General features: G+C 45.1%; 1 protein-coding gene across 7 annotated transcripts in view; it reads right to left on the bottom strand.

Moving 5' to 3' along the window:
* SH3D19 (SH3 domain containing 19) overlaps positions 1–23,335 on the bottom strand; it is a 68,672-nt gene extending 45,337 nt beyond the window's left edge. For 3 of the 7 annotated variants that reach the window (XM_083631065.1, XM_083631067.1, XM_083631066.1), the window contains exons 1-2: positions 22,862–22,997; positions 5,443–5,482 (exon numbers count right to left, since the gene is read on the bottom strand). In XM_083631065.1, the coding sequence (XP_083487191.1) occupies positions 5,443–5,482; positions 22,862–22,952 (131 nt within the window). In that variant the 5' untranslated portion in view covers positions 22,953–22,997. Of the gene's footprint in view, positions 1–5,442; positions 5,483–6,893; positions 7,145–22,861 lie in introns of those variants that run through there. The other 4 variants (XM_083631068.1, XM_083631070.1, XM_083631071.1 and 1 more) reach the window with 3 other exon arrangements.
* Between the last annotated feature and the right edge of the window lie 518 nt (positions 23,336–23,853).

The raw sequence follows: 23,853 nt of genomic DNA, 5'->3' as shown, positions 1-23,853 counted from the left end.
TCGGCTGAGGAGCAGCCAAAGGCCAGCTGATGAGACGCTGGGAAAGGGAAACTGCAGCCAAAAGCCAGCCAGGAGTGTGCTGGGAGGATCTGATCTACCGGACCGGGAGGTACTTGTAAGTAAGCTGGGCCCCCGGGGAGAGATGGCAGACAGCCAGAAATCGCGTGCAATCCCTTTTGAAGAGGCAGACGGGAAGGAGCCCTGGGGAGAGTGGCAGGCACTGAGAAGAGTGGGAGCCACATCAGAGGGGGCCAGACGCCAGCCTGAGGGACGTCCAGGAGGGGCTGAGGAATGCCCAGAAAGCCCAAAGTGGGCTGAAGCCGTGTCTGAAAGCTGCTGCGATGCTTTGACACGCCAGAGAGATGAGCAGCTGTGTGCTGGGAAGCTGCTGAAAGCTGGAAAGAGGAAAGCAGTGGCAAGCTGTTCCTCTGCAGGCTGTGCACCTAAGTTTGGGGGTGCAGGCCAGAAAGGCCATTCCAAGGGTCTTGAGAGTGCCCAGGCTGTTTGGCCGGAGCTGGAGGGGGTTTGCAGAGAAACCACAGCAGAAGCCAAAAGCCATTTTCCCAACAGCAGAAAAGCCTCGAGGAGAGCTGCTGGAAAGGTTGGGGGGGCAGAAAAGACCAAAGGCAAAGTTGCAAAGTTTTCCACTCGGAGATGTTTTGCTTGCGGTTCTCCGGAGCACCTGCGCCGTAGCTGCTCACAGAGAGCAAGGAAGCCAGGGCAGGATGGTTCCAAGGTCGTTTCCCATGGGAACCAGCCGGGTTTCCATGGCAACTGGGCCTGCAGAGGGAGCAGGCGTGAGAAAGTTTATCAGCTGACTGCTTCTATGGCGGTTTTGGACAGCAACAACACCTGCAGCTCCAAGGTCGGGGGCAGCAGGAAGGCAGTTGCAAAGGCAACAAAGAAGGACAACTCCAGGGGGGGGAGAGTCCTACGTTGGGTTGTTGACTCAGCTGCGAATGCCCATTTGGTATCAGCGCCACCTGATGGACAAATGTGGAATTGCAAGGCTTGCAGGAAAGCCAGAAACAAGGGATTTAGCCACCCCAGAGTGGAGAGGGTGACCACAAAGCCTTTTGAGCTTGTGCACGCAGACCTTATAGGTATGCCACAGCCAAGTCTGGGCAAGGCCAAGTGGCTGATGGTGCTGACAGATGATTATACGCAGAACGCATGGGCTTTCACGCTGAAAGCTAAGGAGAAAGCAGCGCAACTGATCAAAGATTGGGTTGCTGAGGTGGAACAGAGGTTCTCCACCAAGGTGCAAGGTTTCCAGTTTGACCGTGGTTCTGAGGTCACTGGGTCTGCTCTAAAGGGTTTCTTTCGCCAGAGGGGGATACGTCACAAGGTGACTTCGCCTCAGAAGAGTGGCGTGGCAGAGCTGAGGAGTAAGGCTCTAGTCCGAGCATCCGAGATCTTACTGGATGACTCTGAGTTGCCTCACAGTTTTTGGGGGGAGGCGGTAAAAACGGCCAATTTCACGATGAACAGGTGCTACAATGCAGTGGTAGGTGACACCCCATATTTCTTGCTCAACGGACAGATGCCGCTTGTGCATTTCTTCCGTTCGTTTGGTTGCAGGGCCATGGTGCCTGTACCAAAGTGGTTGCAGCAAGAAGGTGGTCCAAAATACCAGGAAATGATCTTCTGTGGGTATGAACCCGCGACAAAAGGGTGGAGGTTTGCATACCCAGAAGGTGATCAGACCAAGCTTCTGGTCAGCAAGCATGCTGAGTTCAAAGAGCAGCAGGGAAATAGGTCAAGGCTCAAAGTCAGCCATGACACTGTCTCAGATTGTCTGTCTGAATCCGAATCTGAGCAGGAGGGAGAGCCAGGTAATGGTGATCTGGTCGATGATCAGGATCAGGACCAGGGGGAGGCGTCTCCACAGGTTGTGAAAAGAGTGTCCAAGAGTGAGCCCTCATCTCCTGTGCGCATAATGGAGAAAGCTCACAGACGTGTCAAGTCAGAGGGGGAGTCTTCTGATGAGGAAGACGCAAATGCTGGCCCCAGTAGGTCAGGAGAAGAACCCCAGTTTGTGCCCAGGCGGTCTTCAAGGGCAACAAAGGGAATTCCACCTGAGAGGTTTCAGGTCACAAATGCATGGGTTGGTTTCGCACAATGCGAACCTGAGGTTTGTGAGGTTCAACAGGTGCCTAACAACGATGCCAGGAAGGGGCGGAAGGCAATGGGGAAGGTGTTGAACACTCAGAAGTCCCCTCAGAACGTGATTCGAGAGGGGGTGTTAATAGAGGCTCAGAACTTACAGGGTTAAGAGTTCTGAGTGATGACGCCTCACATTCTGAGGGCGGGCATAGAACACGGAAGGGGTGTGTTTTTCTCTGTGTTCTTTCAGTCTGTGTGTTTGCTCTAAGGAGAAAGGAGCAACATGGGCGAACTCTCACCGGGAAGATTTACGATGTGTTGATCTGTACGAGAATAAAGACTTTAAGATAAGGAGAGCTGCGTGTCAGCCTGAGTTATTGCCGCCACACGACAGAACGTTTCAAGCTTCTACTTCCGCTGTGTTTTACGCTCTGCTGAGTCAAAGGTCTTCGGAAGGGTCAGAGGAGGCGCAGGGAAGTGTGCCGGACCCCTGGACGTAATTGACTCCCACGGACATGTTTCTGCAAAAAACATTCCAAAACAACCCTCCTCGCCAGACAAGCAGACTGTCCATTTATGCCTTTGGTGTTCTCACTTATATGAGCCGTATCTTGTCTTGACAGAAACTTTTACAAGCACAAACCAATTGTATAGACAAATTGTATCTCCAAAAGGATATGAGAGAATGTTATACTAATGACCAAGACCAAAGTCTACTAGGCTTGTGTGTTGAGCATGCTGCTTTATGGAAGTGAGACGTGGGCAACAATGCCTTCCACAAGCACTGGGTCAGAAAGATTGTGGGCAACACATCGCAGGAGAGAGTCTCAAACAAAGCTGTTCTACCCCAAGCCCACACTCCCAGCATGTTCACACTTCTGTCTCAGTGATGTCTATGCCAGCTTGGTCATATATACAGAACGGAATATGGCAGGATCGGCAAGGACATGCTCTGCAGGGAGCTGGCTTCAGGCACTAGGTCTGTTGGCAGAACAACTCTGCGTTACAATTATGTCTGCAAGTGTGACATGAAGGCTGGCAACATTAACCCTGATGTATGAGAATCCTTTGTAGACAATTGTGGTGCCTGGAGGCAGACAGTCAAGTCATGTATGCATAGCAATAACCAGACGAGGAATAACTGTTGGGAGGAGCAGAGAGAAAAAACGCCAATCGCAGCAAAATTGGATGTCTTCATCTGCCCCCACTGCAACAAAACATGTCTTTCCCGTATCAGTCTCCATAGCCGTAGCAGGCACTGTAACTCTCCAATGGTTTGACTCTACCTTCAAAGGTGCATTCTTCCACTGTCTTCTGAGACAGATGATGCCAACAACAAGCATCATAGCTGACATACAATAAATACATTAAAACTGTTTAGCATTCCTGTGAATAGCATGCATATCACACTCAGAACCTTGTTAACTACCGTTACTGGAAACAGAAACAAATCCCTACCCCAGTTCACCCCAAACTGTTTTTGCTCTTTGGAGGTTTTTAAAGCCTATGGCAATAGACAGTTCCTTGGCTCTTTCAATCGAACACTGTGACTCTAGCATGGTGCACTGTGTTCCATCATTTTTCCGTATTAAAATCTGCATGATCAGGATGAGTATTTATAAGACACAGAATATGTATGAAACCTAATCCTATATATGAGAGGGATAGGGATAGTACAAAGCAGGAGAATGAGCAGCAGACATAGATCTCTTTGCTGCTTTATCATTCCTCCTATTCTTGCCACCTCCATGACAAGACAGAGAAAGCAAGGGGCATCATTTGGATACAGGGGCGCAGCTATCTGCTCCAGCAGCTTTGTTGACAATATTGCCACCAACAACAGAGACCTGTGGTAGCATGCATCATTACCCTGTTAGCACTTTTTAAAGGTCGGCCCTGTCCTAAAATACACAATTTGTTTGTCCACCACAGCTTAGACGAGCGCTGGCTGTGAGATTTGGCCAAGAGGAATTCGCTGGAGACTTTGGAAAGAAGCCAAACTTAACTCGGCCCCAGAATTCAGTAGAGGAAAGGCCTCGAGAGAGCAGATGTCAGCTGACTATTGCGTGAGTGCAGTTTTCTCAGTTTCATATTCATACTGTTTCATTTATTCTCTCGCAAAAAGGGGGAGTTTGATTATGAAAATAGAGGTAAATGAATAGGGGGCACAAAGTGCAATGTTGTACAAAAAGTAAGAAGCAGGAGCAAAAGAAAGAACACGAACGTTTAGGATAAAATATAAGGGACTATATCCGGTGCTGCACTGTTTTTGTCCCTCCCCAGCTCTGCCCCCTGCCCCCATCTGTTTCAGGTCTGGAGTGGGGAGGAGAATCACAGAATTGTAGAGTTGCAAAGGGTCAAAATTCCATTGTACAGTGGTACCTCTGGTCGCGAACGGGATCTGTTCCAGAGGCCCATTCGCAACATGAAAAGAGCGCAACCCACAGTGGCGTGTCTGCCCACGTGCGGGTCGCGATTTGCCGCTTCTGTGCATGACGTCATTTTGCGCGTCTGTGCATGCGGCGAAACCCGGAAGTAGCCCTTTCCAGGTTGCCGCAGGACATAACCTGAAAGAACGTGACATGAAGCGGACGTAATATGAGGTATGACTGTATACACAAAAGTCCCTTGCACCTGCAGAGCTGCAGCATTAGATACAGCCTCAGGTCTTAAAACAATTAGTTGAATTATTCTGAGGTAAACAAGTAACCCAAATGAGAATCCAAAAGTTATGAGATGTTATTGATGCGCACAGTCCTCTTATAGCTTAATGATTGGGTTTGGGGTTGTGGTGGACCTTAATGCTGAACCCCGATAATTACTGCCTAGTTTCACTCTTTTGCTTAAAAACAGACCTTGCAATCACAGAACTGTAGAGTTGGAAAGGCACCCTGAGGGTCATCTAGTCCAACCCCCTGCAATGATCAATGAGATCATACCTGACAGATGACCATCTAACCTCTGCTTTGAAACCTCCAAGGAAGGAGAGTCCACTTGCTATTTCAATTCTTATCTTATAAAAAAAATCTTTGGTCACCAACTGTTAAATTTGTGCACCTTTTAAAGTAAGCCTTTTGTTTTTCCTGTATAGCGAAGAGAAAGTTAAAATGGGGGCAGGAAGTGGAAAGAGAACACATCTGGACCCTATGAAACATTTAGTCCATTATAAAAAAATTAAAAGGTTCAATGTGGCAGTCTGTACTTATTTAAATTACTGGAACAGAATAAAAAACTAGAATAGAAAACTGCTTTTTTTCCAATATATATTTACTTTCCAGATTTCCATCCTATTCAAAAGCACACAAAAAGAAATAAAAGCAGTAACAGAGATCTCACCCTGAAGAGCGGTGGTCAGGCTTATTTCTTTCAGAACGATCTGGAAGAGAGAAGACATACAGGGAAATGTGTTAGTTTAAATTTAGCACTGCTTAAGTAAAGCACACCATCATGATTCGCTTCACATTTTTTTAAAAATCTGTAAAGAAGAAGGTAGATTTGCTTTCCCTCTTTAAGAGCTGTTTGCCTGAGAGCAAAGAAGAGGCCTGCAATCTCAGCATTTGTTAAGGGCAGCCTTTTGAAACGCAACTTTGTCCATGTTTACTAACTTTACTTTTTGTGCTCGACATTTGCCATTCTGAAAAGCAACAGATTTTTGTTTCGCAAAGAAAGTGAGGGAGCAATGGAAAAGAAAACCACTGGATTAGTCAGCACATTAAAAAAAAAAATCATTCCATGAATCACAGCTGGCAGACTCTGCTAAAAGGCTGGGAGAAATGAGTGGTGGCTGCAGCCATTCCTGCAAAGACAGACTGCCTTAACCGAAGTCCTTTTATGTTCTTAAAAACATCTCTGCACAGGCAGCCACCATTAACAAGCCCAGTTAACTTGCCCCGTTGTTGCTTCTATAGGCATACTGTGGTTCAAAGCATTTTTTAATTTATTTTCAGAAATCCAAACAATGATTTCATTGCACAGGCGACAGAATATGTAGTTCATTTCATTATAACTGGACCCACCCAATCACTATAGTGTGATAGGGATTTTGGGGAGAAACTCTTCCCAGTATGTAAATCCCAAAAGAGAATTACGCAGTGTTCTATTACAACAAATTCAATTGGTTGGATCCCTCAGTTTATTGACAAAGGCTCATTTATTTTTAATGCCTTTATTTCCATTAGCCCACAATTTCCACCCTCTGTTCCTTCTAGGAAGGCTATATAAGTATGTTATATTTTATAAATGCAACAAATACACACACACACACCAATCAATGTTCCTTCTCTATATCAAAACCAATCTTCTAAAAATGCTTTTCTAACTTAATTTTCTTAACCAAAAAAGTTCTTTTAGTTCATGTCAAAACAGGTTCATTTTTTTAAAAAAAACCACACTGTCTTGCATTAATATAAATGTTGACACTATGTGCACAAAGACAACATATAAGCACATTCATCTACATTGCACAGATGAAATATTGCCTCTAGTTCTGCTGTGGTTTTCAGTCTTTATTTGGTCTTTCTATTTTGCTAGACAAAACAATAAAGTGATTTACCACCTATTCCCTAGCAACCAATACATTTTCAGTTTATAAACACCAATATTACATCTATACTACAGCAACACGACACTTTTGCCTTTTATTTCTGACACGCTTTTCACTGTATTTCATCAAAACTAACATTGCTGTTTAACGACAACTTTTCAAGCCACAATCATAAAAAGCTGCTCAGAGACACAGGAAAAGCTCTCTCTTTCATCACAACAATTTAACCTGGCAATCACCTTACCTGAAGCTACAGAGGAACAAGCAGCCCTTTCCTTTTAGTTCGATTTCCATTTGATGTGGGAATTAAAGTCCTAGCTATTTACACAGACATGTAGCAGCAACAAACCAAGAGAACTTTCCAAGTTGGACGACATCAGAAGCGAGAAGGAGAAATCACAGAACATGTAAACAGCATCCCAGCGCTTCCCTCCAAGGCCTGTTTCTGATTGGCAGCTGCATCGTGGCCAGTCTCAGAACTGGAATGCTGTCATTCAGGAAGTTAATGTTATTCCCTTTTCCCTTTCATTCTTTGTTTAAACAGGAAATGGTTCAGATGGAGTTGCAATTTGCTGCTTAAAACGGGAGGACGAACAGCACGTGAAACACAACAGTGTCCAAACTCTTTTTTAAAGAAAAAAGGAGCTTAAAAAAAAGAGAACTATCCAAGAAATAAAAGGCCGTGCAGCTTAAATACAGTATATACATTCAGAACAATGCATATACATTTTGCTTAACTTGATTCTGGCAAGAAAGAATGTCATTTTTAAAGGCAAGTCACACAGATTTCCAGTTTTATACAGGATAATCATTCTATAAAACCAAACTTTTATAGCTGTGCTAGTCCCACAACTTGCTGCTAATATATACAGGAAGAAGACAGATAAATCTCAGGCACATAAAAATGTGAGTCTGACACATTGGAATCTGAAATATTTCCCATATCTGGAAAAGAAATGTACTTCTTCAAGAAGCGTAGCAGTGGCCAAGGTTTCTGACAACTGTGCCAAAAGTCAAGTCCAAAGGATTAGATAGTGATACTGCTATGTACACCACAATACATATGCAGCCTCTCCACCCCTGGTGGCTTTGGGTCGTGCTGAGAGCAGACACCAGTACAGCTCTGGAGAGTCAGTACAGTGGTACCTTGGGTTAAGAACTTAATTCGTTCTGGAGGTCTGTTTTTAACCTGAAACTGTTCTTAACCTGAAGCACCACTTTTGCTAATGGGGCCTCCTGCTGCTGCTGCCGTGCCGCCGGAGCACGATTTCTGTTCTCTATACAGTGGTACCTCGGGTTACATACGCTTCAGGTTACAGACTCCGCTAACCCAGAAATAGTACCTCGGGTTAAGAACTTTGCTTCAGGATGAGAACAGAAATCATGCTCTGGTGGCGCAGCAGCAGCAGGAGGCCCCATTAGCTAAAGTAAAACTTTAAAAGGCGACGTTAGATTTTAATTTAATAAGCATCTATGCTGAATGTTTTCAGGTTACTGGATTTAATTGCCGGACCATTTCCCCTCACAAGGGAGCAGAGCTGTGCATGGAAAGCTCCCCCCCACCCCACTTGCAGCACTTCTGACAGCCTTTTGTGTGGCCACAAGAGGGCAGCTCATAGCAACTCTGAGAAACCTCAGGGACTGATTTCTATAAAGCCCATCGTCCGACGGCAGATCCCCAGTGTGTTGGAGAATGAAGGAAGCACTGTCTGGTCCCAGGTGTGACCAGCCTCTCATAGGTTACTCTCTTTATATGCTGCTTAACAGCAGCATCCATTAGTGGAACCACCATGCCCCGTTCAACTTTGCAAACAGCTTCTTGTTGTCATTTTTCACATCAATGGAGGTGATAAGGTAAAGGGACCCCTGACCATTAGGTCCAGTCGTGGCCGACTCTGGGGTTGCGGCGCTCATCTCGCTTTACTGGCCGAGGGAGCCGGCGTACAGCTTCCGGGTCATGTGGCCAGCATGACTCTGCGAACCAGAGCAGCGCACGGAAACGCCGTTTACCTTCCCGCCGGAGCGGTACCTATTTATCTACTTGCACTTTGATGTGCTTTCGAACTGCTAGGTTGGCAGGAGCTGGGACTGAGCAATGGGAGCTCACCCCGTCGCGGGGATTCGAACCACCGACTTTCTGATCGGCAAGTCCTAGGCTCAGTGGTTTAACCCACAGCACCACCCACATCCCAATACACTACTACTACTACTACTACTACTACAACAATCTCTCAACAGTATGCAAACATTCTTCAGGATTTTCTATCGGGCATGTGCCAATCTTAGCAGTACACCAGTAAGTTCTGGCAGAGCATACCACATGTTATCTTTTCATTCCTAGCAAATGATTATACGCTGTACACTGTTGAAGACTACTCCTGAATGGAAGCTGCTTCTGATCTTCTTGCTTCAATTCTCTCCTGGTTCGAAGAGACCGTGGTGCAGGGAAGGGTGGGAAAGCACCTGGTCCTTCACTTGCCTGGCCTGCCTTTTCCTCCTCTTCCCCCAGCTCTGATTCCTGCCTCTTGGCTTGTGCAGGCCCCCACAGATCACTGCCCTCGTCTCCCGAGTCAGACTGCAGCCCCCCTTCTCCTGGTGCACACTTGTCAGTGTCCTGCCAGCCCCTGACACAGACCTTACAGGGCAGGGGCAGGGAATGGCTGCTTACACCTATCATGCCTCAGCCACCTGTTACAGGAACCTTGATAAAGGAACAGCTGCCAGAAGTACTGTGAGGGGGGTTCTGGACTTTTGAGTCTAGGTCAGGGGTCAGCAAACTTTTTCAGCAGCGGGCCGGTCCACTGTCCCTCAGACCTTGTGGGGGACTGGACTTTTTTGGGGGGGGCAGGGGGAATGAACAAATTCCTATGCTCCACAAATAACCCAGAGATGCATTTTAAATAAAAGCACACATTCTACTCATGTAAAAACACACTGATTCCCGGACCGTCTGCAGGCCAGATTTATAAGGTGATTGGGTTGGATCCGGCCCCCAGGCCTTAGTTTGCCTACCCATGGTCTAGGTATATAAAATGGGTGGGTTGCTGGCTACTGCTGTCATTAGTTTTAAGACAGCTTTGGAAATTAAACAGCCTATTGGTAAGCTTTATGCTCACTTAATTTTCTTTGACATGTTTTAAATTAATTGTTGAACTGTTAGTGCTGTACCAATATGCTAAAGTTTAATAAGTAGTAAGTTATTATTGTACTTATACTGTTATTTTTTTGTACACCTCTTTGAGTACTTTTTTTTAAAAAAAAATGGAGCATATAAACAATGACTACACAGTTAATAAAAGACGAAATACTCTCCCTGTGCAAATTGATGGGGCTGGTGCCAACCTACAAAGCAGACCCCAGTAGTTCTGTTATTGTATGTTAACATTCAGTTCATAAAACTCCAAGGCCAGCTCACAACAAAGTCCATTTTGTTGTTGACATTGGGCTGGATCCAGAGAACCTGGAGCAGAAGGAAGTTCGACATTTATTTCCAGTATCTTATTAAAATAATTAATTTTACTTTCTGTAAAGAAATTCCTGAATACCATATATTGGCCTCTGGCATGCTGCTTAAAGCTGCAAGCCAATGCACACTTACTTGGGATCTAAATAGGATTTTCTACAAGGAAACATGCATAAGGTTGTTCTGTACAAGTATGATTGTACAGAAGTACATTGTTTCCCTAGCGTTTTCAATAATTGGTCCAGTGATGAGAACTGTAAAGCAGGTGGGGAAAGCTAGGTTTCCACCCCTCGAAACTCATTTTTGGTGGGTTGGTTGATGCTCCTGAACAGTGCAGGATGAGACATTGGTAACTTAAGTGGCAGTGGGAAATTGTCCAAAAGGATGGAAGAAGTTTGTAGGAGAAGTTTGGGCTGTAGATCAGTGGTAGTGTAACAGCTCTGCATGCAGAAGGTCCCACCTTCAATCACTGGCATGTCCAGGAGGGACCAGGAGAGATTATTGTCTGAAATTCTGGAAAGTTATCATAGGCTGAGCCAGACAAAACAGTGGTCTGGCTCAGCTTTCTATGTCTTTATACTGCTGTTCATGCAAGGTTCCTCTACTGTGATGTTGGTCAATTACTCCTTCCACCAGTACAGTGGTACCTCGGGTTACACACGCTTCAGGTTACAGATGCTTCAGGTTACAGACTCTGCTAACCCAGAAATAGTACCTCGGGTTAAGAACTTTGATTCAGGATGAGAACAGAAATCGTGCTCCGGAGGTGCAGCAGCAGCAGGAGGCCCCATTAGCTAAAGTGGTGCTTCAGGTTAAGAACAGTTCAGGTTAAGAACAGACCTCCAGAACGAATTAAGTACGTAACCAGAGCTACCACTGTAGTTACTGTATATACTTGAGTATAAGCCAACCCGAATATAAGCTGAGGCACCTAATTTTAGGACATAAAACTGGGGAAACTTATTGACTCGAGTATAAGCCGCAAACCTGGTGGTGGCGGCAGCGGAGGAGGAAGAACAAGCAGCCCGAAAAGGCTGCTTTCAGGCTGCTCGCTCCTCCTCTGCTGCCGCCGACAGTGGAAAAGGCAGTGGAGGAGGAAGGAGCAGCCGCTCGTCCCTCCACCGCTGCCTCTGCCGCTCGCAAGAGCAGGCATAGGAGCCCGGTTGGGAGAGGCACAGCACAGCGCCTCTCCCAGCCGCAGCTCCTGTGCCTGCCCTTGCGAGAGGCGGGCAGAGGAACGAGCGGCGAGAAAGGGCTCCTTTCTCGCCACTCTTCCCTCCGCAGCCACCCACCTCACTTGAGTATAAGCCGAGGCAGGCTTTTTCAGCATAAAAAATATGCTGAAAAAGTCAGCTTATATTTGAGTATATACGGTACCCATGCACCATCTTATGTTGCATTTGATCTTCCAAGGAGGCTTTTCAGGTGGGGCAGGGCTTCAGTGGGGAGAGGTGGATGGGATAGCATGTAGAATCATACAATCATAGAGTTGGAAGAGACCACAAGGGCCATCGAGTCTAACCCCCTGCCAAGCATGTGGTTCTCTGGATCTGGCCCATTGTTTAAACTACATTGGATCCTTCAGAAATTTATGTTCTGAGCAATCCTATGCATGTTTACTCACAAATGAATCCCATTCTGTCACCAATGAGTAAGAACGTGTTGTAGTGCCTCTTTAAAGTGGCATGCTGCAACCTAAGAGTGATTGCTTAATTTACTTACAGAAAAGAAACTCGGACACCAGTTATTTCTGTTTGGTTATGGAAGTGGGCAAGCCTAAATATAACAAACTGCAAGACGGTGCAATTATGAGAAATAAATAATAAAGAGATTATACACAACATTAACTGGAATAAACTGCATCCTAATTGTATAGCTCATCTACACATTTCGTTTTATGGTGATTAGTATGTAACAATATTTTCATTTTAAAAACTTAATGTGGAGGAGAGGGAAATGTAAGTTTTTGTATACTGCAAGAGCAAAACCGTACTAGAAAGCTGTGTACCAACAGGGGTTTTGCAAAATCTTAATCTGAACAGTGGGCAGGATTAGTTACTTGGCAACCCTGTATAAAGCCTGCCCTGAAGGGAACATTATAGCATACTTCCCTAATGCTTCTGATACCATGCTGTGTACACTGTACTTTAACCATGTCATAACATGTTTGCAAACTCTCTCTCCCCTCCCCCCCCCCACATTAACAACTGTATACCCTACAGGACACAGTGGCTTGAATCAGTTACCACATGAAAACAGTTCCTTTTCAGGAAACAACTGAGAACATACCCTGCTAAAACTGGACATAGATTATATTTTGGCACTGTATGAACAGATCTGCATATGGGTGATTCTGGAGACCAGATCTACTTCTTCCAAACACCCAGCTCATGCAAGCCCGGGGCACATCCCTCACTCACTCATCTTCCTTCGCCGCAAGCAAGGATTAGTTCAGTCCACCCAGTGAAGAAACAAGATGTTGCAGGGAAGCAGACAGCAGCACAACACAGCTTGTTTCAAGAAAGAATTGACTTCCACACTTTCCAATTCCTGCCTTAAACCAACAAGGACTGTGCTTCCACAGACACAAGGCTGTATATACAATTGGCATTTTGACTCAGCAGAAGTGTCTGCTGACAAAGGAGGAAAGGAGAGAAAAGACTTGCAGGGAAGGGGGAGCTACAGGGGTAGAGGAAATTGAGCAAAAATTCCCCTTGCCTCGTCTGTTAGTGGATGGATGTCTCTGCTGCTGCAACAGTGCTGTGAGGACAAATTAGATCCCACCCATACAGCACTGGCCCTGTGAGGGCAGCATGACCCCATCTCCCCCCCCCCCCTTAAAGGGCACCAAATGCATCTTCTCTTGCGTAGCCCCTTAATACAGTGGTACCTCAGGTTACAGACGCTTCAGGTTACAGACTCCGCTAACCCAGAAATAGTACCTCGGGTTAAGAACTTTGCTTCAGGATGAGAACAGAAATCGTGCGGTGGTGGCGCGGCGGCATCAGGAGGCCCCATTAGCTAAAGTGGTGCTTCAGGTTAAGAACAGTTCCAGGTTAAGAACGGACCTACAGAATGAATTAAGTTCTTAACCCAAGGTACCACTGTATCTGGATGGACCACTATCAGGACTGGGTTACTCTGCTGAAAAATGCAGCAGAGTCAGGGAGAGACAGCATCATAGTTAATAGTGCAGACAGCACTCTAAATCCAGGGTGGGGAAACTTCAGGCTTAGCATTTAATTACATAGTGGTTGTAAGATATGAAAATTTTGCCACACATATGATATTGTGCTATTATTGGCGGCAGGGAATTGGGCTGTGGAGACAGAGAGGATAGGGTGCCTATGTTCACCTGGTGAATTTATAGCACAACCATGACTTGAATTGGAGACTTCATGGTTCCACAGTGCTATGCATTTCCACTCAGAAGCAAGTCCCATTGAATATTGCTTAAGAGTAGACAGCTGACTGGCAGCATAAGAATAAGAGCTTTGCTGTACCAGACCAAAGGCCCATTATTTCAGCTTCCTGTTCTCAAAATGTACAACCAGATGCACAAGGAAGGCCCACAACCATGGGCAACAGCATTCTCCCCACTTATGCTCCCCAGCAACTGGTATTCATAGGTATACTGCCTCCAATATTGACTTGCAGCCATTGACAGTCTTATCCTCCACAAATTTCTCTAAACCCCTTTTAAAGCCATCCATGTTTGTGCCCATCACTATACCATGTGGCAGCAAATTCCACAGCTTAACTACCCGGTGTGTGAAGATGTTGTTCCTTTTATCTTCCTATATTCAAGTTTCATTAGATGAGACCATTCATACTTTTATATAACTCACATCCCTCCTCTATTCCAGACTAAAAAGCCCAAAATGCTGTAAATTTTCATCACTGGGGAGCTGCTCTAGTTCCAAGGTCTCAGATCGGGATCTTTCCAAGGTTTGCTACCTTAAATGTTTTTGCAGGACCTGGACTGTCCATATGCAGGACTTGTGCTAGAGTTACATCACTGAGCTACAGTACCTCACAGGTTGCCGATTAAGCTAAACCAATTACACTCCTGCACTCTATTACAACAGTTATTTGAATATTGGGTGGTGGTGGGGAAGGGAGTTAAGATGCAATATTAAGTGAGTCTGCATATTTGAAATGTTCACAACTGACTTCAGTTTCCTTCTAATAAATTCTACAATACGGTGAAAGAGCATAAAAGGATAGCTTTAGAACAATTATTAGCATGGTGCACCAACCGCTGTTTTCCCTTGAATTAATAAGAACGAAGCAGCACAGAGCTGTGGATTACAAACTGCTCATTATCTCAGAACTGCTGAAAATGTTCTACCAAACATATCAAAAGCAAGGAAACTATCCAACACTGACCTTTAGCATAGCTTATATCGTTGAATTTGACTCCTTAATTAAATAAATGGCGACAGCTCCCTCTAACAAGGCCCATTGTTTACTAATTATGTTGCCTCCAAGAAGCTGGCAACCTACCCGTCAGAAAACCAAAGAAAAGTATGGCATTCGTTTAAAAGTCCCAAACAGGCATTCCGCAGGCCTCCTCCACAGAATATCTAAACAGCTGCTTCAGTATGGCTGCTGGCCAATAGTGTTATTTACCATGACAAAATGGGCAATGGTATTACGTAGCTACAGTAATTGGCATTCCTTTGCGATGAGTACAATGGAAAGTGTCACCCACACCAGGCATCTTCCGAATTAGTCCACAGTCACTATGGCCCATTTCTCACATAATAGTAAACCATAGTTTAGGGGTGGGAAAGCTCACGATCCTTACTTCAGCATTACACCCAAGCCACAGGTTATGGTTTGTTTTGCTGCAGTGAACGAGAATAAGCAAGCCAAGAACTATTGTGGTTTTTAGAGACAAACCGCAAACTGTAGTTTGGACATTATACTAAGCCAGGGGTTGTTGTTTGTTTGTTCTCACTGTAAGCAGGGAGGAGCAAAGTGGACAAGATCAGTACATTTGCAGTAAAATATTGACTTAATGTTTACTTTATGTGTGAAAGAGGCCAATAATGGAAGCAGTAAAGCTACAATCTTGCCAAGAGGGGGGAAAGCTAGGAAAGTGTTCTGTTAACAGCTTTTCTTTCTTCAGTCTATGTTACAATGCCATAGGCCATACTTAACAAGCATGCAAATTCAAAACAAAAACAAACCTGCTGTTACATCTGTTCAAATGCTACAATAGTCTGCCATATTTCTAGAGGATTAAGTTGTGAAGTGAACAATGTAACACCAGCCTGTTTTTTCCAGCAATCAGTAATGGAACTCCCTGAAGACAACCACACAAATGCCTTAATTCTCTACTTTTCAGAATCACTGACTTACTGTCGTAAAAAAAATGTACTACATCTGCAATAAATTGTATTAAAATTCATCTTTAACTGCAATAGAGCTATAGTGCATTTTTTTGCTGACATCCTAAGATTTTCCACTTACCAACACAATGGATACCATCCAGTATGAAAGAAACATTAGAAACCTGCACCTAACACATTAACTTACCAGTTTTCAAGTGAATTTACGGGAATGTGAATTGTAAAGGCCTATATAAAACATTGAAATTGATCTTTCTGACCACAAGAGAACTTCAGAAATGTAAACATACTTTTTAAATATTTCAGAAAAACAGAGAAAGAGAGAGAGGTATGCAAACTTAGATACTGAAATAACAATTGCAGACTTCTTTCTGCAGGGAGAAATAAAGAAGTCTACTAAAAATGTTGGGATCTTTTGAAAAAGCTGCTGCACAAGCCCACAATGCACAGTTATTTTAACAGCCTTCCATTCATTATGCTTTTGCTACGAGGGAGCCTTAATCTCCCACCTATCTCAAATGAACATGCATTAACGAGGAAGGTTCACACACTTAAAGGGTTTATAAAAAGCAAGCAATCTGAGGCTTTGAAATAAACTATTTAACAAGACTTCTCCTAAAGTGGCATGGAACATGCTCTGTTGAGCTGCTAACTGGCAACTAAACCCATGGAGCAGGCAGAAAGGGCAGAGGAATCCACCCTGTGTTTTTAACCAGGAAACATCCCATAATTTACTTTCTTGAAACCTCCTGTCAAGAGGCAGGTGATGATGGAGCAGCTGATGTGGGAGGGGGGCTGGAAGAGAAACACCAAGTTTATGCAATATTACACACAATGACAGCAACTTCAACTTGCATGCTGAAAAAGGCCAACATATCACCTCATAGTGCATAACACACAGTGTTTTTCAAGAAAAGCAGTTCACACATTTAGCTGATTGTCATAAGTAATGCACCTCTAAGTGATGTACCAAAGGTTGAACCAGCTCAGAAACTAGAAAAATTCTGAATCTAATACACACGGTGATCAGGCTTAAAATGCACTATTGCATGCTCGCTCCTATCAGCCTCTTCCATATCATGCACGAACTTCCCTAAACTGATTTTAAATATGACAAGGGGCTACACTGGAATAGACAGCAGGCATTCAGCCAAATGCATGAGGGCACAAACAGTGAAATTGGCATGGTTCTATGCACAATGGGTCCCTACTCAAGGTTCCAGATTGCAAGAAAGGTTCTAAGCACATTTAGCTGAACATGCTTAGGAGTCCCTTCCAGTTCTAGGAGGGAAGGCCAAGGCTGGAACTAAGAACACTATAAGTCAGGGGTAGGCAACCTAAGGCCTGGGGGCTGGATCTGGCCCAATCGCCTTCTAAATCTGGCCCGCGGACGGTCCGGGAATCAGTGTGTTTTTACAGGAGTAGAATGTGTCCTTTTATTTAAAATGCATCTCTGGGTTATTTGTGGGGCATAGGAATCCGTTCATTCCCCCCCCAAAAAAATATAGTCCGGCCCCCCACATGGTCTGAAGGACGGTGGACTGGCCCATGGCTGAAAAAGGTTGCTGGCCCTTGCTATAAGTATTTACATGTTTGGCTGAATGCCTGTCCAAGGGTCAGAGATCCCAGTTGAAAGAAAGCCCTGGTTAATGTTAGATCATGGCCAATACCTGCACAAGACCCGATGGCTTGCTTCAGAAGGGGGAGGAAGAAGAAGAATTAATTCTAAGTAAACCAACACCTTTACTGCACATTTTCATGAGCTTTTATATCCAGGGGTATAGCATGCGGGGGAGCCACAGTGGCGGTTGCCCTGGGCACAAAATTCTTAGGGGTGCAAAATTTCAACACCCAGTGCTGCTGCAATACAGCTGTGCACTTCTGTCTCTAGGCTCCATTGAAAACGGCTTATTCATGCTAAGTAGGAAGTGACCTCTCCAGACAACGGAACAACTCTTTTCTTATCTCTGCAGCTGCGATCTCCTGGGTGATGCAGACACCATTAGGCAGCTGAATGCAACCCATGCTACGCCACTGTTTATATCTCCTTTATTCGTATCTGTTTGTGAATATTCGTAATAGACAATGTTCTCAATACTCCATGCTATCTTTTCAGCATTAAAATAATTTGTTGTGGACAGATGCAAGAGTGTTCTAATGTAAATTATTGGCGTGCGCATGTGGAGTGAGCAAGACTTTATCTGGAGCACGGTCGTACTCCTCATAGTCCAACACTTTCCAAAAGGGTAACCTGACAACTCATTTGACTCTGCCCAGATAAACAAGATACTTTTCATTATATATAGGACAGGCCAACTTGGATTTTCTTTTCTTTTTTTAAAAAAGATAGCTTTCTCCTAATTACTAAGCTTTAAACCTTTCTTTTTAAAAAAGAATATTTCATTTTTCAGCATTTATATATATATATTTTACAGATGCTTGAAAAATGCAACTTTTATGGTTCCATTTGCGCCCTGGTACAAATGTCAGCAGACAAGTGCTTTTCTGTAAAATACACACTTTATGCTTAGTGATGTTGGTTCATTTCCAAGGACAAGCTGCAACAGATAACAGCAAAAGAGCCTCTGTTACCATCCTTAATTTATTCCAGCAGTGCTTGGTCTGCAGCCAGTTGACTTCAATGGATTCTTCCTACTGACTTCCTTGGATTCTGGAGCGGACTCACAAGTACAATTCTTTTAGCTTAGATGCAGCCAGGTATTCAGTACATATGTATAATCACTGCTACCCAAGAGAACTGTGGATCATAAAATCAAAGAACTGAAAGGGATCAAAGGCACACATAATCTAATCCTCTGCCTAAAAGGAAGATTATCTACCAAGCAACCCCTCACAAATCAACCCATACAATCTGGATCACATAAATGTTAAGAGGAAGGAGAATGTGCAATGCAGAAAGGGAGTTACAAAGCAGCAAAGAAGGTGGGGTGCATTATGTATTCTGCAACTCTCTGATCCTATCTTTTTTTTATTACTGCTGTAGAACAAATCCAAATGGCTCAGTCACATGCTGCAGGTGAAGATGTAACAACAACAACAACACACTGCATACCGCACACAACACAGAGTCTCTAATCATTGTCTGACTTGTGATCAGCCATATCCCAAGCAGAAGCAAAATCCACCCCAAATAAATTATTTGGCAAAATACCTTGCCCTATTCCTTAGCAGAAGAAGGTTCTGGTGCTCCAGAGAAGAGGTGCCATCTTTATTGGCCAGTGGGCACATTTAGAGTTTTGATAAAGTGACGAAGGCTCTAGTCACAAAATGGCTGCCATGGATAGTGGTTTAAAACAAAAAGGTGGTCATAAAATGAGGCAGAACCACAAAATGGCATGGGTTTGCTCTCCAGTAGCCCCAATCAATTGGAGACTGGGAGGCATCAACATTGGCCCCTGCTATATTTATTCACAGAAGGAAAGTCTGTGTAAAGGAAAGGAAAGAAGGGCAAAACATTCCCCATATACAGTATGTGTATTTTAAATAAGTGTGACTGAGGAGATACAACCTAGCACTTCCCAAATACATATATCTAGAAATCAGGATTCTTCTTAGAATAATACACTACCAAGTAGCTTAAAACAGAGAGCAAAATTGCTTTTAAAAATTGTATTCTATTCCAACTCTCATTTCACTTCAGCCAACTTACCGTATTTTTCGCCCTATAGGACGCACTTTTTCCCCTCCAAAAATGAAGGGGAAATGTGTGTGCGTCCTATGGGGCGAATGCAGGCTTTCGCTGAAGCCTGGAGAGCGAGAGGCGTCAGTGTGCACCGACCCCTCTCGCTCTCCAGGCTTCAGGAAGCTAACCGCAAGCCTTGCGTGCCCGGCGGGAGTTCCCGCGGGCTCGCAAGGCTTGCGGGCAGCAGCCTGCAACCCGAAGGGCGCCCCGTGCTTCACGCAGGTGTCCGCAAGCCTTGCAAGCCCGGCGGGAGTTGCCGCCGGGCTCGCAAGGCTTGCGGATAGCAGCCTGTTCTGGGGGCTGGGGTCAGGGGAAGCTCGGGCTTCCCCCGCCCCAGCCCCGTGGCTGGGGGGGAAAAATAATTTTTTTAATTCATTTCCCCCCCAAAAAACGAGGTGCGTCCTATCGGCTGGTGCGCCCTATAGGGCGAAAAATACGGTACCTTCACCTGTGTAATTTCTCTGATTATATTTTGACTGGTGAGTTAATCTCTCTGATACAACCTTGTTTTGCTGTCCAAAACCCAGCTAGCATTTTAGAAATCAAGTTAGAACAAGTTTAATGTGGGAGCTAAGATTAAATAATGCTTCTATGAACGGAATGTTGCTTTAGAGGAAATTGGACACAAATTATTTTGCCAGTTTTCTAGCCCTTACAAAACTGAACGACAGAAAGGTGACTGATGAGTTTATAAAGAATTACTTTTTTAAAAAGAACAGCCTTAGAACAACAGCATAACATAAACAGGGGGTTTATAAGTACAGCAAGTGCCTGTTTTGCAACATTCATAGACACCACAAGGCCAGAGCTAAATCCAGGACATTAAACAAACGACAGATGCATCCATCCACACATTTAACTTCAAAATCCTAAGAATGTTTACTCATAAATAAATACTAGGCCAAAATGAATTGCTCCTTAGTAAGTATGCTTAGGACTACAACCATTTAGGCAACGATTCTGCACACATTCAGGCAGTTAGTATCATGCTGAGGAAATTTTCTGTGGAACTGCAGCCTGAGGGCAAAGGGCTCCTGGAACATCTGCACAAACAGCATGGGGCAGCTCTACTTGAGGCATGAGGAACTTCTTTCCAGCTTGAGAGCCACATTTCCTCACAATCTTCAGGAGGCCACATGTCAGTGGTGGACAGGGCCAGAGGGAAGACTGAGACAGCAATGAACATGACTCTTAAAGTAGGCCATGCAAAAAGCCAGAGGTTTACACACATACACAATCCATCTAGGCAAGCAAGAGGCGGTATCACAGTTCAAGGACACATTCCACCTAGGTAAATTTACTGGGAAGGGACATGGAGCAAGTCCGGTGTGGGTTGTGGTCTGGGAAAAGGGTGTGTGACCTGGGGAGTGGTCTGAAGAAAGTCCTGAGGATCTGGAAGAGCAGCCTCGAAAACTGCCTTTGGCCTGAGTTTTCCCAGCCATGCATTACACATACTGTAGTTCTGTTTTAGATTAATGTCTAGCGGTTACTCATGGCCTGCTTCCTTGCCAGTTGACTCTTCACTTATTACTGATAGTGGCATGAGTCACTGACCACCTGATACTTACAGGTAGCTCCTGGATTGTACGTTTTTCTAGCACAGATTCTTGACTTTGTTTCCTCAAGGCATGCCACTAATAACCCAGAGAATGGTCTGGATGGAACATGATTCCACTGCTGAAAGTAAATTGTATGGGTAGAAGGCTTATTAATTAAAACTGTTTGTTTGCTGAAGTTGCATTTGCCCTTCTACAACACAGAGCCCAAAGTGGCTCCAGCAAAATGCTCCAAATGCAGCTGTTTAATTAGGCAACAAGAGCATAAAATAGATTCTGCCTGTGATCCACCATAAACACAAAAGATCCCAAGTGTCTTCTAGCCAGTGAATGGACAGGTCTCTCAGTCTCTCAGTCTCTCTCTCTCTCTCTCTCTCTCTCTCCCCCTCCGTGTGTGTGTGTGTGTGTGTGTGTAGGAATCTGTCAATCTGTTTACAAGTCTGCAGTCCATAGCATGCATTTCTGCAACTACGCTGCTCCAGCTTAATAAGAATCCACAACTGTATAACTATCAGTGAAAGTTTCTTAAATACCTCTGAGGGTATCAGACAAGGAAGTTCCCTGCCAAAGAGGTGAGGAAAGAAACTACAGTAACACCTTTTGGGTATGGAATAGTCTACCACTGTTCAAACACAGAAACTACTGATAATCAGTAAGTCAGCAAAGTTAGCAGTCCAAAGTCAACAAGGTGCAAACCTTGAAGTATGCCAAATTGCAAAGTAGATGACCCTTCAGTGTCCCTCTCCTTTTATGTGTGGCTTGGCTCAGGCATGCAGTTACATAGAAAGCTTACACAAATACACCAATGGCGCATCTAGCTCATTACTCTCTATACTGAGTGGCAGTGGCTCTGCAGGGTTTCAGACAGGGGAGATTCCTAGCCCGACCTGCATCCCAGGGACTGAATCTGAAATTCTCTGCATGCAAAACATGTGCTATAGCACTAAGTGTTCTCCTGCTAAGTTTAGGAGGAATACTTATTTCACATAAGATCTACATTCTGGTCTTAAAACAGAGAAATAGTTAAGGACAAAAATCTTTGGTGAAAAACTTAGCAATGTTGACTACCAGAGATACATTGGATGTGCCTTAAGTTAATGTTCAGAATTCTAAAGAACTAAAGGGAATGTTCAAGTTTACAGGAGACTACACCAACCAGGAAGAAAAAATGTATTGGAATATGATCCTTTCACTGAACCATGAGTGACTACATCTGACTCACCATGAGATAAGATTATATGTGGTTCCAGAATGTTCTTCCATGAAGACCCAATAACGTCCCCCCCCTTTCTTTAGCAGCCAACTGGGAAGGATATTCCCTGACCCAGACATCATAACCTTTGGTTGCTTGCAAGACCACAGTCGAATACTGAGCCCATCCACAAGACTTATGCATATCTATTACAGCAGCCTTCCCCAAATGGAGCCTCCAGATATTTTGGACTATAACTCCCATTACGCCTGACCATTCTGCTTGAAGCTGATGTCTGTCTAAAACATCTGGAGGACACCACAGGGAAGGCAGTGTTTTCAAACCAATCCCTAGGTCAAACTGCTGCATACACTGAGAAATGGGGTGGGGGAACCCCAAATGTACGTATTCCAGACAGTGCGCCTGCACTCCCTTTTGGACAGAGTCCAAACTCTATGCTACTGGGGCACGGCTAAGGTGCAACGTAACAGCCCATGTCTTGACTGGATTTGAGGGCCAGGCCCACATGACCACCAGTGTGTTCTGCACTGAACGTCCACAGATGTCGAAGGAGCTTAAATGGACATTCAGAAACAGGAGGGCAGAATCAGAAAGGATGCTTGATCCTACCACCAGAGACACCTTGACTGTCCCTCAACCTCTTGCTATATCACACTGCAATTACTTCAGTTCCCAGAGAAAGAGACTTAAGCGTGTGGAGTTGCTTGTCGGGAAAGGCAACCAGAGACAATAAAAAACCCCTAAAAACGGGCATCGAAGTAAAATCTACAGCTCTTTGAAGTGCATGAACCTAACTCCTGAATATATATATATATATGTATAGGCGCTGAATTCTCCCCCCACCCCTGCAGCACGTGCCTCCCTTCCCCACTTCGGACCCCTGCCCCCCGGCGCCCCTCTCCCTGCCCTCTCGAGCCTACCTGTTGCTGGGTTCAAGCTGGGTCTCCTGTGCCTTCTGCCGAGCTCTTTCAGCTCCTCCTCTTCTTCTTCCAGCCTCCAGGCTTCAGCCATCGACGACAGGGAGGAAGAGGACCCCTTTCTTAGGCTTCCCTCTGCTCCTCCATGGCGTGGCTTGGAGCTGCCCTTTCGCCTGCACCTGCCGCTCCCGCCGCCCGCAGCCTGGAGAGGAGGCAAAGCGTCCTTCCTGCGCCGCCGCCGCTTCTTGCTTTCCTCCTTCCTTGAAAGTTTCAAGCGCGCTCTCGGGGAGGCTGCGAAGGCCTCGCTCTCTTTCTGGTCTCGGCTAGGGAATGGCAGGAGCTGGGAGGGCGCTCGCCAAGAGAGGCTCTCCCAGCTGTGGCGGCCGGGAGAGAAAGAGAAAGGCAGAGGGAAGTAGGAGAAGGTGGCGTTTCCCTGCCCATTCACAACATTCCGGTATCAACAGGAAACTGGGCTGCTGCCTGACACTAAAACAAAAGGCGAAGAGGGGGAGGTACCTGGAGCAGCGAGCAGCAATCAGAGCGGCGGAATGCGAGGGGAGAGCGGCCTCGTGGCTGAGGTGGGCAGGGAGGGAAACAGGCAGCGAGAGGTGGTCTCTGAAGCGCATCCCCCCCCACCCCAGTTAATGGTATAATCTGGGACCCCTTTTCCCCTCTCTTCTGGATTCTGGCAAGGCGCGCTGCCTCAAGGCATTTCAGAAAGCTCCTCCCAACGCAAAAACAACAGCACTCCTCAGCAGAGATTGAAGAAGAAAAACAAGGCCTTGCCATGGTGAATGGCTCCTGTCTTGAGAGGCTCTTAGGGAAGAGCCCTTGCTCAGTGGCATTATTATAATTAATATTACTATTATTATTATTTATCACATTTTTATACTGCCCTTCATCTGAAGATCGGAAGGGTGGTTTACAGCAGTAGGGAGTAGAGCGACTAGCTTTCGATGCAGAAGGTTCCAGGTTCAATCCTTGGCAGGTAGGAC

Source organism: Podarcis filfolensis (assembly GCF_964270895.1).
Source record: "Podarcis filfolensis genome assembly, chromosome: 9".
NCBI classification, from domain to species: Eukaryota; Metazoa; Chordata; class Lepidosauria; order Squamata; family Lacertidae; genus Podarcis; species Podarcis filfolensis.
This window is presented reverse-complemented; position numbering and strand designations above follow the sequence as displayed.